General features: G+C 42.8%; 1 protein-coding gene across 2 annotated transcripts in view; it reads left to right on the plus strand.

Moving 5' to 3' along the window:
• The window catches only part of REPS2 (RALBP1 associated Eps domain containing 2), a 153,831-nt gene extending 134,805 nt beyond the window's left edge, over positions 1-19,026 (plus strand). For both annotated transcript variants that reach the window (XM_040424742.1, XM_040424743.1), the window contains exons 18-20: positions 408-553; positions 8,566-8,671; positions 17,989-19,026. In XM_040424742.1, the coding sequence (XP_040280676.1) occupies positions 408-553; positions 8,566-8,671; positions 17,989-18,057 (321 nt within the window). In that variant the 3' untranslated portion in view covers positions 18,058-19,026. The remainder of the gene's footprint in view (positions 1-407; positions 554-8,565; positions 8,672-17,988) is intronic.
• The last annotated feature ends 204 nt before the right edge of the window (positions 19,027-19,230 follow it).

Raw genomic sequence — 19,230 nt, forward strand, 5'->3', positions numbered from 1 at the left:
AATATCTTCCTGCAAGTCTAGAATTACCATAAGTCATTTTCCAAAGAAATTAACGATCAAGACGTTCTAGATATCGTGGAAATGGGAATTTAATCATTACAGTTATATTTATATGTGCGATCTTTTTAACTATAGTATTTTGTAAATGAAAAGAGCACAAAATCACAACAGTCTCGTCCTTCACGGGATGCAGACTGCCATAAAAAACAGGGCCTGCATTCTGCTGACATTTCTCCTGGCAGTCTATGTTCTTTTACTCACATTGATTATGTCATTCTCTTCCATACATCATAACATATTGAAGTGGTTACAGAGATTGATTTCAGCTGTACTGAAAATAACAGATATATAAATGCTACACTAAGAAATTAATATTTAAACAACTTTTATGTGTTTCTTCCTTAAAGGAGATGCTACTGAACCAGCCACCCACAAAACCATTAAGAAGAAAATTCCACCCTGAGAGCCAAGTTCTGGAAAATCACGACCTGTCCTCTGCTTCAAGTGTGACCTCATCTGCTGCATCCTTAAAGTCACATACAGCTGCCCAAAAGTATATTACATAGTTATAATATAGATATGTTTGCTGTGTCCAGTGCTTCTTTACATAGTACATGAGACTGATCTCCACTAAACCATAAATAACTGGCATCACGTTGTCCTCCCCATTAGTGTCTCAATTCAGTCTGCAGTGTTACTAAATCTAAGTGTCTGTATTATTTTTTCTGCTAGTTAAAGGGGTTGTCTGATTTTTTTATATTGATGACCTATCCTCAGGATAAGTCATCAATATCAGATAGGCAGGGGTCAGCATCGACATCGCAGCGGTGAGCAGGTGTAACTACAAGCTGTCCCATTCACTTCTATGGGACAGCTCTGTAGTATTCAAGTGTATAGGAATGAGCCGCCCCATAGAAGTGAATGGGACGGCATGTAGTTACACCTGCTCACTGCTGAGATGTCAACGGTGAGCAGGTAAACATTGAAGGGAAGGCTACTTCCGAAGTCGCTCCTTCATAACTTTGGATTAATAATGTATGGAGATCTGTATTAGAATGTATGAGCTCCGATGAGCCAAAGTTATGGTAGTTATTTGTGAAGTCACTCGTGACTTTGTTGAATAACTTCGTAGTTGATTTTTTAAGTGGAAAACAACTTTAAAACTTGAAACCGAACTCTGCTTCGGTGCCGAGGTACTAGTCTAAACCAAAGCTGAGTTTGGTTTTCAAGTTTTCAAGTGGTTTTCAACCTTAAAAATTAACTACTGAAGTTATTCAACGAAGAAACACGCGACTTTGTGAATAACTAACTTTGGCTCATTGGAGCCCATACATTTTAATACTGTACGGAGACAGATTTCCGTACAGTATTAATAAGAAATTATGAACAAAGCGATTTCGGGTGAAGCATCCGAAGCTCGCTTCGCTCATCACTAGTCATCAATATTAAAATCCTGGAAAACCTCTTTAAAACCAGATAGTGACACATATCCTTTTTTCAAACCTGTTTTTATCTTATGATTGTAGATTTTTTATTATATTTCCTGAACATGATTATGAAGGAAGCCATCTTGCATGAGCTGTTTGTAACAGCATTTAGAGATATGCTTTACAGCAGCCACCATGAGCTATAGACACAGTGGACAAGAGGGGACTCATTGACTTCTATGAGAGTGTTTTCTAGGCATTTTCAGTATCCTGGGCAGAGGTCAGGAGGGAATAGAAAATCTTTGATGTCACCTATTGTTTAAGGGGGTTGTCTGGATTCAGAGCTGAAGCCGGATATATCCCCATTTTCACCCAGGCAGCCCCCCTGATATGAGCATCGGAGCATTTCATGCTGAATCACGCAGGAAAAAGGCTATTTTTGGAGATCCGGTTATGTACTGGGCTCTCCATGGGGAATGCTCCGATGCTCATGGGAATTTGTCTGGGTTCAGCTCTGAACCTGAACAACCCCTTTAATGGTGGATCCAATCCTGTGTAATTTATATAAAGATGATATCTGTCATTGGAATCCTGCCTGTAATGATAAGGCGATGACTGTTCAAAAATTGATGTACAAAACCAAGTGTACCTACTGTTAGAATAACACCAATTTTTGATATATACACTCACCTAAAGAATTATAAGGAACACCTGTTCTATTTCTCATTAATGCAATTATCTAGTCAACCAATCACATGGCAGTTGCTTCAATGCATTTAGGGGGGTGGTCCTGGTCAAGACAATCTCCTGAACTCCAAACTGAATGTCAGAATGGGAAAGAAAGGTGATTTAAGCAATTTTGAGCATGGCATGGTTGTTGGTGCCAGACGGGCCGGTCTGAGTATTTCACAATCTGCTCAGTTACTGGGATTTTCACGCACAACCATTTCTAGGGTTTACAAAGAATGGTGTGAAAAGGGAAAAACATCCAGTATGCGGCAGTCCTGTGGGCAAAAATGCCTTGTGGATGCTAGAGGTCAGAGGAGAATGGGCCGACTGATTCAAGCTGATAGAAGAGCAACGTTGACTGAAATAACCACTCGTTACTACCGAGGTATGCAGCAAAGCATTTGTGAAGCCACAACACGCACAACCTTGAGGCGGGTGGGCTACAACAGCAGAAGACCCCACCGGGTACCACTCATCTCCACTACAAATAGGAAAAAGAGGATACAATTTGCACAAGCTCACCAAAATTGGACTGTTGAAGACTGGAAAAATGTTGCCTGGTCTGATGAGTCTCGATTTCTGTTGAGACATTCAAATGGTAGAGTCCGAATTTGGCGTAAACAGAATGAGAACATGTATCCATCCTCTGATGGCTACTTCCAGCAGGATAATGCACCATGTCACAAAGCTCGAGTCATTTCAAATTGGTTTCTTGAACATGACAATGAGTTCACTGTACTAAAATGGCCCCCACAGTCACCAGATCTCAACCCAATAGAGCATCTTTGGGATGTGGTGGAACGGGAGCTTCGTGCCCTGGATGTGCATCCCTCAAATCTCCATCATCTGCAAGATGCTATCCTATCAATATGGGCCAACATTTCTAAAGAATGCTATCAGCACCTTGTTGAATCAATGCCACGTAGAATTAAGGCAGTTCTGAAGGCAAAAGGGGGTCCAACACCGTATTAGTATGGTGTTCCTAATAATTCTTTAGGTGAGTGTATATTTGATAAGGAATTGGCACTCCTCTTATCTAGTTCAGAGCATTGTTGTCTCACGCACATTCTTTTTATCACAAGGTAACTACACGTTCACCTGACAGGAATACTCGATTATACTACTAAGCCAACACACATGAGTAATACTCTGTTCCTTTAAAATTTACTTTTATTAAACATGATTAAAAGATACTAATTACCATTTCATAATTAAAGTAGGAATTCAAACATATAGCGCCATAGTACATATTTCGTCACAGAACCATAACTACATGATAGTATAAAGGAAAGTAACGAGTCTATCTATTTGAAGTAAGGTATGGCTGACTACCTCTTTTTAGCTGATTACTACCAGTAATAATATATGGGGTTAGCGTAACACATCCTAGACTGTTCAATACCGCCTCTGAACTAACCCCTCAGTCTTTTCATACTCTACAATGGATAATAAAGATATAATATCATATAGCTAGACTACAAGTGGACCTTACTATCTGTAACATACCATAAGTTGAGTGTAAAATGGAGACTTCCCCTCAAGTTATTGCTTCTTCAGAAGAGAGCAGTTATGGTTCTATGACGAAATATGTACTATGGTGCTATATGTTTGAATCCCTACTTTAATTATGAAATGGTACTTAGTACCTTATAATCATGTTTAATAAAAGTGAATTTTAAAGGAACAGAGTATGGCCCCTTTCACACGGGCGAGTATTCCGCGCGGATGTGATGCGTTAGTTGATCGCATTGCACCCGCACTGAATACCGACCCATTAATTTCTATGGGGCTGTTCACATGAGCAGTGATTTTCACGCATCACTTGTGCGTTGCGTGAAAATCGCAGCATGCTCTATATTTTTCACGCAATGCATGCCCCATAGAAGTGAATGGGGTTGCGTGAAAATCGCAAGCATCCGCAAGCAAGTGCGATGCGGTGCGATTTTCACGCACGGTTGCTAGGAGACGATCAGGATGGAGACCCGATCATTATTATTTTCCCTTATAACATGGTTATAAGGGTAAATAATAGCATTCTGAATACAGAATGCATAGTAAAATAGCGCTGGAGGGGTTAAAAAAAAAATAAAAAAATTTAACTCACCTTAATCCACTTGCTTGCGCTGTCGGCATCTCGTCTGTCTCCTTCTTTGCTGAACAGGACCTGTGGTGAGCATTCATTCCAGGAACAGGACCTGTGGTGACATCACTCCGGTCATCACATGATCCATCACATGATCTTTTACCATGGTGATGGATCATGTGATGACCGGAGTGATGTCACCACAGGTCCTGTTCCTGGAATGAATGCTCACCACAGTTCCTGTTCAGCAAAAAAGGAGACAGACGAGATGCCGGCAGCGCGAGCAAGTGGATTAAGGTGAGTTAAATTTTTATTTATTTATTTTTAACCCCTCCAGCCCTATTTTACTATGCATTCTGTATTCAGAATGCTATTATTTTCCCTTATACCATGTTATAAGGTAAAATAATACAATCTACAGAACACTGATCCCAAGCCCGAACTTCTGTGAAGAAGAAGTTCGGGTTTGGGTACCAAACATGCGCGATTTTTCTCACGCGAGTGCAAAACGCATTACAATGTTTTGCACTCGAGCGGAAAAATCGCGCGTGTTCCCGCAACGCCCGTGTGAAAGAGGCCTATTACTCATATGTGTTGGTTCAGTAGTCACACACATTCCTGTACAAATGTCACTTACCTGTTGGTCCCGCTATGGGGCGATACATATGCGACTCTTATTCAGAAGCTATATACAGCTAGTGGTGCCTATAGTCTATGATAATTACATTTCAACATCCCTTGTAACTATCTTTTATAAATGTGAATAAAATTAAATCTGATCAGCACATGCATGAATGCATCAGAAAGATACCAACATGATGCGCCTTTGGTATAGTAAATGCTGGTATAATACCTTGTGATGATTTACAATTCACCTGTGATAAAATGTTCATTCCAAGTGTTCGCAGCCCGTAAATTGCTTGTAAATTAAGTGCTAGACAAATCTGAAGTCTCCCATAAATATTGAGATCTATGTAGACTATCAGATAATACTAGCAGAAGGAATTCCTTCTGTCACTGGCACCAGAGTGAAAGACTGTTGTATATGATTCATTCCCTTTTGTTTGCACACCAGTATTCAGTAATTATATTAACACTCAGATGACTACACTAAATGTAGTATTTGTTCCAGTGGCACAAAGGTTAACCAAGTTTCCTTGTAGCATTGGGGTCCCGGGTGGACATGGATACGGTATATGTTCTCCCTCAATAAATTTCTTCAAGGTGTCCGCCTCATTTCAAAACATACTGATTGGTCAACTGATGAAATAGAATAGTATTTTTGAGATAGTTGAAAGGGATTGTTCAGTACTTTTATATTGATTGCCTTTCCTCAGGACAGGCCATCAAAATCTGATTGGCAGAAGTCCGACACCCAACACCCCTTCAGATCAGTTGATTTGCAGTGAGTCCAGTTCCAGAAGTCAGTGCTAGAACTATAGCTTCTACTATTGTGTTCCTGTCTCTCACATTCACTTTAACATCTGCGATTTCCTTTGCAGTTTTGAGATCCGGCAGAGGATCTCAAAACTGGAAGAAAATGTCCCCATTTATTGTCAATGGGGACACAACTGAACAAACCGCAACGGAGTGCATCAGAATGCATTTGTAGCGTTCTGTGACCGGACACAAAACCACTGCTAACTGCGGTTTTGTATCTGGTTTGCGAAACTGAACAAGCACTAAAAACAGTGTAAGTCAATGGTGCCGGATCCGTTTTTGGCGCCCATTGACTTACTATAGAGTTAGGGCCAGATACAGTTTTTTCACTTTCAATTTAATACAACCGCATCCAAACGGAACGGAGGCATCCGGTTGTATTTAATCAAACTGAGGTGTTTTCCTCTGGTTTTGAGATCCTTTGCCAAATCTCAAAACTGGACAGGAAATCGCATAGGTGAAAGTAGCCTTAGGCCACTTGCAGACGAGCGTTCCTCCCGCAGCGAGTCTGCATCGCAGCACCCGACCTGACCTCCCATCGCTGCCAGGAGTCACATGGCATTATATTGATTTATGATGCTATGTAACCCTTACAGTTTGGGAATGTATTGGATAACACTGGCAGCAACTGTAAGGGTTACATAGAATCATAAATCAATATAATGCTATGTGACTCCCGGCAGTGATGGGAGGTCAGGCCGGGTGCTGCGATGCGGACTCGCTGCGTGAGGAACGCTCGTCTGCAAGGGGCCTTAAAGAGCTTTCCTGCTGCTTTTATATTGATGGCGTATCCCCAGGATAGGCCATCTATATCTGATTGGCGAGGGTCCAACACCCTGCACCTCTGCCACTGGAACTACACAGTTCCACCACTGTGTAGTGGATGTAGCTGTTTTATGTGTAGTTCCAGTGTCATGTTCCAGGACCAAGCAGCAGAACAGCTAATTTGCAGAGGTGCGAGGTATCGGACCCTAGCCAATAAGATATTCATGGTCCTGAAGATATGCCATCAATAAAAAAACGGCGGAAAAGTCCTTTAACTTTGAATGTAAGAGACAGGAACCTTTGTGAAAGCTTTGTATGGTGCTGCAGTCTATGCTCTCTGCTCTGCAGTCTCTCATGGTTCCTCTCAAAAAGTAGGAAATGCCTGATCAGTGAATCACTGACTAAGGGCTCGTTCACACGAACGTATTTTGCGTTCCGTATACGGGCCATTTTCTGCGTTCTGCATACGGTCCATATACGGAACCATTCATTTCAATCAGTTCGCAAAAGATGCACGGGCACCGTCCGTGGTGCAGCCGCATGGAGATAGTGGACCCATTCACATGTTCTACCTTTTTGCGGTGCGGAGGCACGGAATGGAACCCCAGGAAGCATTCCGTGTGCATTCCGCATCACGGATGCGGACCCATTCACTTCAATGGGTCGGCAAATCCGGAGATGCGGAACGGAAGCACGGGACGGAACACTACGGAAGCACTACGGAGTGCTTCCTGGGGTTCAGTTGCGTGCCTCCGCACTGCACGAAGATAGAACATGACCTATCTTTTAGCGGAACGGAGGGATCGCGGACCTATTCAAGTGAATGGGTCCACGATCCCCATGCGGCTGCCCCATGGACGGTGCCCGTGCATTGCGGACCGCAATTTGCGGTCCACAGCACGGCACGGGCTTCACGCGGTCGTGTGAACGAGCACTAACGCTGGTCAGCACTTCGGCCAGTGCCTGAGCAGCTGCTTCCTGTGTGACCATAGGCAACAGGAAGTATTGACCAGCAGAATACCCAATAAGCATCCATCAGAAAGCTAGTATTTCTTGTCAGGGAGCATTGATCCCAGTATCACTTATTTTATTTTTTAACCCAATTCACTCAAACAGTTAAATGAAGTTGGGCTTGACATTTGTTCTATAGATTCCCCCTCTGCTGTATGCACATGTCCACGTTTCAGAGACTGATGCCTAGAATAGAAGAATACATTGCACACTAAGATACCAGTGTGCAACAAAAAAATCCCATCTGAAACTGATCGGAACATTTTAACCCTTTCCCCGGCTAACAGGCCCGCCACTCAGCATTCTTCATGCAGCGGTCTATGTGCTGACCAGCACTTTCAGTTAGACAGAACTGCTAGAGCACACCACCATCATCTGCTAGCAACCTAGTTTAATCCAGTGAACAAAGAGCCTGATTACTGCAGATTATCCCTGTTCTAGGAAACGGATGTCGTTTTTATCCCTTAGACTGTTGCAGCCATTAGCCGAAGTGTGCGATGCTCCATTGAATATGTGCAAAGCGTATTTCACATGAATAGATGTTGCATCATAAGCAGGCTGTGTTAACCAGTGTGCTGACTAGGGCACAACCCAATGATTAAAACCAGCAAAAAGCCCAGCAAAAAAATCCCCCACACTCAGCAATGTCATGGAGCAGTCCTTAAATTAACTTACACAAGGAGACATGCGGCGCTAAATGGGATTATAAACCATAACCGAGCATTGACCAAAGGTGAAAATAATGACCGATTTTGCATCAGTAAAAAATGTGTTACTGTCATAGGAAAGACATATTTGTGGCAATGATCTCATCTTGAATGGATGCCACTAAGTAAACTCCATTTATTATAAAATAATAATCTCACTTTACACAGACATTACTATCTTCCTAAAATCTAATACAGACACATGGAAAACAGGCCAGGAGGGAGGACACTGATGTTATCGACCACATCAATGCGTTGGCACAACATTTGGCATTGTACTTTGGGGGTTGTGGCCCATGTATTGTCAGCTAATGATTTACATATGCTATGGTGGGTGTGTGGTCCTCTGGAAGAAGTGAGTTTATCTTTTGACTGTTTTTTATGTATTTATCCTCTATTTTAGGCAGCCGTCCAAACAGAAAAAAGCTATCCAGACAGCCATCCGTAAAAACAAGGAAGCCAATGCAGTCCTGGCCAGACTGAACAGTGAACTTCAGCAGCAACTCAAGGTGAGGAATGCATTCAGATCTTATTCTGATTGTGAAAAATACCTTGCCGTTTTTATACAATTACTAATTACAAAAAAAGTTAAAGGGTTGGAGCAAATTGAATAGTTTTTAGGCGATTGAATAATTTACAACTCCCTTTTTTTAAATCTGATTATTTGACATGTTCAAATGTTATTTTAACTGAGGAACAGTACCTCAATGCCTGATGCCTGCACACAATGTATACCCCTTACTATGTGGTTTGTAAGGGGGTTGTACAAAACATATATACTGTATATGTTGTGAACATACCATGAGGCCCCCTATACACATTAGACAATTGTCGACCAAGCTCACCGTTTTTGGTGAAACCGGCTGACAGTCTAATGTATATGATGAGCTCCTGACGCTCCCCAGATGATGTCGGGATAAATAGGTTTTATTCTCATTGAATTTCAAAGCCCAGTCCTTTTATTCTTTCAGATTATAAGCCGCTAGCAGAGGTGTCTAGTAGCACAATTTTCTCTTCTCAAAAACATACATGCAGTGTCCACACTACAAGTGATTAAAGTATTAATGTCACTGTATTTTATGTAATACTAGCAGAAGGACCCAGCTTCGCACGGGTATATTTCATCTATTTCATTTTATGTTTCCGTGTGTCGTGAAAAGATATCAACAGTTTCCCCCATAACAGTGACCTCTACAGTACCCGCCCCTTTAACAATGACCTCCACAGTGCCTGCCCCTTTAACATTGACCTCCACAGTGCCCAACCCCTTTAACAATGACCTTCACAGTGCCCGCTCCTTTAACAGTGCCTGCCCCTTTAACAGTGACCTCCACAATGCCCACCCCTTTAACAGTGACCGCCCCTTCAGCATTGACCATCCCTTTAACAGTGACCTTTATAGTGGCCGCCCTTTAACAGTGACTTTCACAGTGCCCGCCCCTTTAACAGTGACTTTAACAGTGCCCGCCCCTTTAACAGTGACTTTCACAGTGACCGCCCCTTTAACAGTGACTTTCACAGTGACCGCCCCTTTAACAGTAAAAACGAAAAGAAAAAGTCTCAAAATACGTTGCCTGTCTTCTATGCGCTGCAGGTCCTGAAGTGATATGTGCGAGTTCACACAGTAATGCATTTTATATGAAGGAACGCGCTGCTTCTATCTCCATAGACTTTCGTAGCAGGATTTTTCCGCACTTCCTAAATGTAGTATATACGAATCCTCACAGTCGCTCACACCCTCCCGGTAGATCATATAACCTTCAAAAAGGGATGTGCGCAGATAGTGAAGTACCACCACAAAAGGTATAAAAGTACAATTTATTATACTCACAAACACGAATGTTTTAAAATGCCTTAAAACATATCCTTGTGTTCAGACCCAACCCGGGTTTCGCTTGACGCTTCGTCTGGGGCAAACAAACTACTGAGTTCTGGGCTGTCTAAGAAATCAATGGGACTCAGCCCTCTCTCTCAACATGTTCATTATAAACTAAAATTGTCTAGCTCGAATCAGACATATAATACCTTTACATTGTCACATAAGATCGCATACCATACGGGATAATTTTTTAGAATCAACCTAAAAAATGATCCCGTATTGGGGAGCATTATACCCCAAAAACCTGATATCATTTATAAGAGAGCCCCCAATATGCGCAACTATCTGCTGCATAGTGCTATACAGGAGAAAAATGAGCAGAAGCACAAGCCACAATTCATATGGTGCGGCTTTTGCCTGCCATGTAAAAACAGGGCCACATCAGATAGGGAGCGGTGCGCACAGATATTTGAATCTACAGTGAAAGGCAATCGCCACAAGATCAATGGCGAAATTACCTGTGAAAAAGAAGGTGTTATCTATCTGTTAGAATGTCCGTGCGGGTTGCAGTATGTCGGGCGTACCACCCGCAAACTAAAAATAAGAATTCAGGAACACATACGAAATATAAAAAAGGGACTCGAAACCCAAAGTGTTTCATTACATTTTAAAAAGATGCACCAAAAAAAAATCCAAAGGGTTTGAAGTTCATGGGCATAGAACTGGTTAAACCACACTGGCGGGTGGAGACCAGATTGCTAGAATCAACAAACGTGAGATTGAGTGGATTTATAAATTGGGGACTTTGCAGCCAGGTGGCTTAAATGTTGAATTTGATCTAAAGCCATGCCTAGTATAGCACTTACAGTTGGTTGCGATATATGGAGTAGGACTTTTATCTCCTTTCTATCTCCGGAGTCAGTTATGCGAAAAGACTCCTTATTGGTGGTAAGGACCATGTGACCGGGTATTTTGACCATGTGACTGTATTTTGTGAATGAAAGCGGAACAACAATAGTAATTATGTGGTGGTTGAAGGGTGTGATTGAAAATTGCCCGCTTATATAAAAAAGCTTTTGATATATCTGTAGGGGTTCCAATTGAGTACTGCTGGTATGCGATCTTATGTGACAATGTAAAGGTATTATATGTCTGATTCGAGCTAGACAATTTTAGTTTAGAATGAACATGTGAATATTTTTAAGTGAATTTTAACGATGTTAACCTGTTGAGAGAGAGGGCGGAGTCCCATTGATTTATTAGACAGCCCAGAACTCAGTAGTTTGTTTGCCCCAGACGAAGTGTCAAGCAAAACCCGGGTCGGGTCTGAACACAAGGATTAAGGCATTTTAAAACATTTGTGTTTGTGAGTATAATAAATTTTACTTTTATACCCTTTGTGGTGGTACTTCACTATCTGCGCACATCCCTTTTTGAAGGTTATACGATCTACCGGGAGGGTGTGAGCGACTGTGAGGATTCGCATATACTACATTTAGGAAGTGCCGAAAGACTATCCCTCTATGGAGATTGAAGCAGCGCGGTCCTTCATATAAAACGCCCCTTTAACAGTGACTTTCACAGTGACTGCCCCTTTAACAGTGACTTTCACAGTGACTGCCCCTTTAACAGTGACTTTCACTGTGACCGCCCGTTTAACTGTGACTTTCACTGTGACCGCCCCTTTAACTGTGACTTTCACTGTGACCACCCTTTTAGGGCTCTTTCACACTTGCGTTCTTTTCTTCCGGCATAGAATTCCGTCGTCGGGGCTCTATGCCGGAAGAATCCGGATCAGTTTTATCCTAATGCATTCTGAATGGAGAGAAATCCGTTCAGGATGCATCAGGATGTCTTCAGTTCCGGACCGGAACGTTTTTTGGCCGGAGAAAATACCGCAGCATGCTGCGCTTTTTGCTCCGGCCAAAAATCCTGAACACTTGCTGCAAGGCCAGATCCGGAATTAATGCCCATTGAAAGGCATTAATCCGGATCTGGCCTTAAGCTAAACGTCGTTTCGGCGCATTGCCGGATCCGATGTTTAGCTTTTTCTGAATGGTTACCATGGCTGCCAAGACGCTAAAGTCCTGGCAGCCATGGTAAAGTGTAGTGGGGAGCGGGGGAGCAGTATATTTACCATCCGTGCGGCTCCCCGGGCGCTCCAGAGTGACGTCAGGGCGCCCCACGCGCATGGATGACGTGATCGCATGGACACGTCATCCATGCGCATGGGGCGCTCTGACGTCATTCTGAAGCGCCCCGGGAGCCGCACGGACGGTAAGTATACTGCTCCCCCGCTCCCCACTACTACTATGGCAGCCAGGACTTTAATAGCGTCCTGGCTGCCATAGTAACACTGAACGCATTTTGAAGACGGATCCGTGTTCAAATGCTTTCAGTTCACTTGCGTTTTTCCGGATCCAGCGTGTAATTCCGGCAAATGGAGTACACGCCGGATCCAGACAATGCAAGTGTGAAAGAGCGCTTAACTGTGACCACCCCTTTAACTGTGACTTTCACTGTGACTGCCCCTTTAACTGTGACCGCCCCTTTTAACTGTGACTTTCACAGTGACCACCCCTTTAACTGTGACTTTCACAGTGACCGCCCCTTTAACTGTGACTTTCACTGTGACTGCCCCTTTAACTGTGACCGCCCCTTTAACTGTGACTTTCACTGTGACCGCCCCTTTAACTGTGACTTTCACAGTGACTGCCCCTTTAAACAGTAAAGAAATATGGCTGGGTTGTTATGGAAACCTGGAGTAAAACTGTGTTTATGGCAGTTGGGCTTTGAAGAGAAAGAATTGCAGGCTTGTATTTGGAAGGGGGGATAATTTGTTGGGAATATCTCAGTAACGGTACGTCCTAGAGAGCTGAGACCCGGTGTAAAACCTTCCCGGACACCTGATGTACCTGTGTGCCAAATTTAGTGAAGATCGGTCCAGTCGTTTGGTCGTGCATAAAGAACGTCTAGACAGACAGACCGACAGACAGACAGAGAAACTCTTTTTTATATATACAGGGAGTGCAGAATTATTAGGCAAGTTGTATTTTTGAGGATTCATTTTAGTATTGAACAACAACCATGTTCTCAATAAACCCAAAAAACGCATTAATATCAAAGCTGAATATTTTTGGAAGTAGTTTTTAGTTTGATTTTAGTTTTAGCTATTTTAAGGGGATATCTGTGTGTGCAGGTGACTATTACTGTGCATAATTATTAGGCAACTTAACAAAAAACAAATATATACCCATTTCAATTATTTATTTTTACCAGTGAAACCAATATAACATCTCAACATTCACAAATATACATTTCTGACATTCAAAAACAAAACAAAAACAAATCAGTGACCAATATAGCCACCTTTCTTTGCAAGGACACTCAAAAGCCTGCCATCCATGGATTCTGTCAGTGTTTTGATCTGTTCACCATCAACATTGCGTGCAGCAGCAACCACAGCCTCCCAGACACTGTTCAGAGAGGTGTACTGTTTTCCCTTCCTTGTAAATCTCACATTTGATGATGGACCACAGGTTCTCAATGGGATTCAGATCAGGTGAACAAGGAGGCCATGTCATTAGATTTTCTTCTTTTATACCCTTTCTTGCCAGCCACGCTGTGGAGTACTTGGACGCGTGTGATGGAGCATTGTCCTGCATGAAAATCATGTTTTTCTTGAAGGATGCAGACTTCTTCCTGTACCACTGCTTGAAGAAGGTGTCTTCCAGAAACTGGCAGTAGGACTGGGAGTTGAGCTTGACTCCATCCTCAACCCGAAAAGGCCCCACAAGCTCATCTTTGATGATACCAGCCCAAACCAGTACTCCATCTCCACCTTGCTGGCGTCTGAGTCGGACTGGAGCTCTCTGCCCTTTACCAATCCAGCCACGGGCCCATCCATCTGGCCCATCAAGACTCACTCTCATTTCATCAGTCCATAAAACCTTAGAAAAATCAGTCTTGAGATATTTCTTGGCCCAGTCTTGACGTTTCAGCTTGTGTGTCTTGTTCAGTGGTGGTCGTCTTTCAGCCTTTCTTACCTTGGCCATGTCTCTGAGTATTGCACACCTTGTGCTTTTGGGCACTACAGTGATGTTGCAGCTGTGAAATATGGCCAAACTGGTGGCAAGTGGCATCTTGGCAGCTGCACGCTTGACTTTTCTCAGTTCATGGGCAGTTATTTTGCGCCTTGGTTTTTCCACACGCTTCTTGCGACCCTGTTGACTATTTTGAATAAAACGCTTGATTGTTCGATGATCACGCTTCAGAAGCTTTGCAATTTTAAGAGTGCTGCATCCCTCTGCAAGATATCTCACTATTTTTGACTTTTCTGAGCCTGTCAAGTCCTTCTTTTGACCCATTTTGCCAAAGGAAAGGAAGTTGCCTAATAATTATGCACACCTAATATAGGGTGTTGATGTCATTAGACCACACCTCTTCTCATTACAGAGATGCACATCACCTAATATGCTTAATTGGTAGTAGGCTTTCGAGCCTATACAGCTTGGAGTAAGACAACATGCATAAAGAGGATGATATGGTCAAAATACTCATTTGCCTAATAATTCTGCACGCAGTGTATAAGAGATATGTCTCATGGGCAGTGTATGGAGTAGGAGTTTCCCTAGTTACTGTAGCTAGATAGGGCTGGCGCTGCCCCTTCCTTTTAGAGGAAGATGCTGGAGTCTAGTCTAAGCTGTGATCAAGAAAACAGCAAGGGAGCAGTGCTGAAGTGTCCTTCCTCTGCGGGTTGCAGAATTAAAAGTGACAATTTATGTGCCAGCCCTTGAATCTTAAAAAATATTTAGTGGCCACAAAGGAGGATCCCAGAACATTTGTCAGAGAAAGGTAATGCACCTACATTGAGGCTACAGACATCTCTGCATGTGGTGGGAGCAAACAAGCTTCAGGTTCCCCAACATACCAAAAAGAACAGAAAGAGACCTATGTTTAGACACTGTATTCCAATGAGGATACTGGGGATGTGTATGTGTATATGTATATGTATATATATATATATATATATATATATACACTGATGCTGCTGGTGTCTAAAATGACAGATAACAAAGCTTCGTACAGCAAGAAGCTTTGTTATTGGTCGGTTTGGGTGGGCTTTCAGAGCGATATTATGTCCTGCAGTAGGGGGAAGCTGTCGGTAGTAATAGCTATAAGGAGAAGGGGCTACCTCCTGGGCCATTGCTGTATCAGGAGAGTAGGGGACAGCGGTGAACATGATGGCAGTGGAGCTGAAGAGTATTCCAGAGTGGCGGATAACTACAGCTCAGAATGGACATCTAGTTTGACATGCAGTACGAGGGGCTGGAGGAAGGGCAGTGATGTTATTTACATGAGACTGTATGTTGAAGAAGCTCAGTAGAGGAGAGGTTGTTTACATGGGACTGTATGTTAGAGGGGGCTGTACAGAGGGGAGAGATGCTATTTAGACTAGTAATGGTTATGGTAACGGTTATCGTGTGTAAATAACAACCTCTTATTCAAACCAGCACTATTTATTTCTGTTGTTCTGCTCCATTAGATGAGCTCAACAATGAAAATAGTGGAAGTGCTGGATCTCGCACATAACTGAATCGAACGGAGCTGAGCAGACTCCATTGACTATGATGGAGTCCATTCAGTTTCTGTTTGGGATACTGTCTTTTTACCAGACAACAATGTCCTGCATGCAAGGCTTTTTTGTCCGGTCTCTTTGACAGAATCTGTGACAGGGCCCTAAACAGAACATCCAACGCAGATGTGATGTATGTGTTATGTATTATGTATTTGAATGACTGCAACTTTCCTACTCTCCCTCAGCTATAAATACTCCTCAAAAGAGAGCGAGGCCCTTAGACTGGATTAGATTACATTGTACAGCAGGGGTGGGGAAACTTTTTGCTGCCGAGGGCCATTTGGATATTTGTAACATCATTCGTGGGCCATACAACATTCTCAATGTAAAATGTTACTGCTATATTTAGTCAAACATATAATTGACGTAGGGGGTAAGTTAGGCTACTTTCACACTCGCGTTTTGGTTTCCGTTTGTGAGATCCGTTTCAGGGCTCTCACAATCGGTCCAAAACGGATCAGTTTTGCCCTAATGCATTCTGAATGGAAAAGGATCCGCTCAGAATGCATCAGTTTGCCTCCGTTCAGTCACCATTCCGCTCTGGAGGCGGACACCAAAAGCACTGTTCTTGCAGCACAAAATGGCACCTGCACTATATATAATATATATAGTTTAGGTGCCAATTTGACCAAATATAGCAGTCTAATTTTTAAGTTGAGAATACTATATATTTAGTTCTTTATATTTTTATTTGGCATTAATGGCAGCCAAGCTCATCCCAGAGGGGTCCAGAGAGGGGTTCATCCAGCTTTCACTCTCACTGCCACTGTCCCTGCCTCTTCCTTCTCAATTGTCCCTGCCTCTTTCCCTTTCTCAGCCTCAGATTAGCCCCCCCATCAGACCCCCCAGCCTACATCAGCCTCAGATCAGACCCTTCCCAGCCTTCATCAGCCTCAGATCAGCCCCCAGCCTCCAGTCAGACCACTCATCCAGTCTTCAGATCGGACCACCAATCAGACCTCAGATCAGATGTTTAAAAAATAAATTAACTTACCTCTCCAACTCCAGACGGCGCTGCCACTCGACAGATTCACTCACCCTTCCTCGTCTTCTTCCCGCCACACTCAACTATGTCCTCACGCTGTTCTCACCTTCCTGTGCCTCCCGCATGCAAATGACCATTTCCATAATGTAAGAGGTCATTAGCATTCCGACTATATGCTCTAGTAGTGGGGCAGAGAGCCTGGGGCCACATGAAATGATCCTGTGGGCCTTTCCCACCCCCTGTTGTACAGCCGGATAAAAGAGAGTGTGAGATCGACCTCCCATACACAGCCTTGGAAATTGCATATGCCAGCTGTAAAGACTGCATTTAATGTGTATAGACATGTGTGAACTATCTGCAAAATAGCCTCAGTAAAGTACAGTGGATTTCATGCACTGAACCCAGTCTCCACATTGCATGCACCAACACCTACATTGCTGTCACATCACTTCAGGGAACCCTGCCTTGCAACTTAAAACACCACCGAGGGCACTCCACCTAACAGGTGCAGGAGCCCCAAACCTGGGTGTCCCTTGAAAAGAACGTTTGAACTGTGTGCACGACTACTCTAATCCTCCACACCGACCCTGCGGCTCACTGTATACATGTTTGGCCAAACTGAGTGTTTATGTGTATGGGGGAGTTGGGAGAGATAGTGTACCTGTCGGCCAACACCTATTGAAGGTGTAGGAAGACCTTAAAAGCTTCAACCAAGAGCAGAAAATGTTCCCACTGTTGAGCTCATCCCAAAACTGTGTCAAAGAGCTTTTTGGATGACAAGAAGTTGAGGAGGGTAAAATAGAGCATCATTTATTTAAAAATACAAGGGAAATGGATGTGTTCCAGCATTTCCCAAAAATGAGTGATCTCTTGATCAACAAGACACAATTATTACTGTACAGTTCTGCAGTTTTTTCTATGTGAAAAACTTTTACCTGAAACAAAGTAAACATCATCTTTTCAGCTTTTTTTTAAAATGTAAAATCCTAATTCAATATGCTCCCTCTTGTGGTTGCCATACGATGACAGAATCTAGAGGAGGAGTCTGGGATGGATACCACTGGGGAAGGCGTGATGTGGGTGGCTCATGGGTGAGACCATTAGCCCTGGCACATTTATTATTGTTTATGCTAGAAACTGACATTAATTATTGAAATCTACGCCAGCTACAAGCTGGGCGTAGATTTCAGTCTGGCGCCTGGACTTCTGAAGGAGGCATCTAATTCATGGCAAGGCCTGTATCTTGTCATAAATTAAATGCCTCCTCCGGTGGCACAGGGCCCATCAAGACAGTGTCGCACACGCCATCGGGGCCATTAGGGCAGTATGAAATATTTATTATAAAAGACAATGACTGTCTGTCTTTCATATTCATACTTAATAGGAAGTCCATCAGGAGAGGATAACCTTGGAAACCCAGCTGGAACAGCTCCGTCCTCTTACTGTGTTATGACCTTTGGACAGTGTGCCTTGTACAAGGAGATTCTACTGTGCACGCATTTGGTAGCCTGGTTGTAATTCTTGTTGTTATATCCATGGTGCTGAAGCCATTGACATGGTTTGCAAAAAAAAAAAAATGAAAATGCAAGGTATATTTTGAAGTCCGTTATCCCAGTAGATGTACTTCCACTCATTTACATCTTAATTTGTAAGAGCGCACAAGGACCACAGAGGCTGGGTTTATGAAGGCTGATGGACATCTAGTAAGACACCAAAGTTCCTGTGAAGCACGTCCATTCTTGTTCCTAGATGTGTGGGAAACTCAATGAATGTAAGACGAACATTACGTAAAAATTTAGCTTTTGGAGCTTTTGGATCACCTTGAATTCACTGCCTTCTGCATTTTAGAATTGGATGAAATTGTGTCTGTTTTTATGTTACAAATGCAGCTATATTTGCAGTTCAGATACGTGTGACAGAGTAGGCCAAGGTAAGTCAATTTATAGTCAAAGTAAGCGTATGGCTGTAGATGAGGGATCTCCATCATAAAGGCTCGTCACTTGTACACACTTATTCCCACTGCCATCAATTGTGTTACCACCTGAAGCTAGTGTAAAACTAAAATTGAAGCATACTTTACTTTCCTACCTGGAAAAATGCATATTTCACTGTATGTAAAAATGTATGACAATATGGTTGCATACACCTGCTTTTAAATTTGATTCTAAAAGGTATACCATCATGTTTTTTTGGGCAATATTGAATAAAGTAGCAGTGTATGTTTTTTTAATACTGTCAAAACACAATATCCAGTCCAAGTCCAAATATGAGTGTACTGTTGGCATACGTATGGCCCATAGAAACCTATGGATAAAACTAAGGGTACTTTCACACTAGCGTTATTCTTTTCCAGCATTGAGTCCCGTCCTAGGGACTCAATACCGGAAAAGAACTGATCGACAGAAATCCATTCAGTATGCGTCATGATGTCTTCAGTTCAGTCACTGAACGGCGTTTTGGACAGAGAAAATACTGCAGCATGCTGTGGTAGTCTCTCCGTCCAAAATTCCAGATCAGTTGCCAGAATGCCGGATCCGGCATTAATTTACATTGCAGTATATTAGTGCCGGATCCAGCATTAAAAATACCAGAATGCGCAGACCAGTAAAATTGTTAAAAAAAATAT

The sequence above is a fragment of the Bufo bufo genome, chromosome 3 (genome assembly GCF_905171765.1).
Source record: "Bufo bufo chromosome 3, aBufBuf1.1, whole genome shotgun sequence".
NCBI lineage: Eukaryota > Metazoa > Chordata > Amphibia > Anura > Bufonidae > Bufo > Bufo bufo.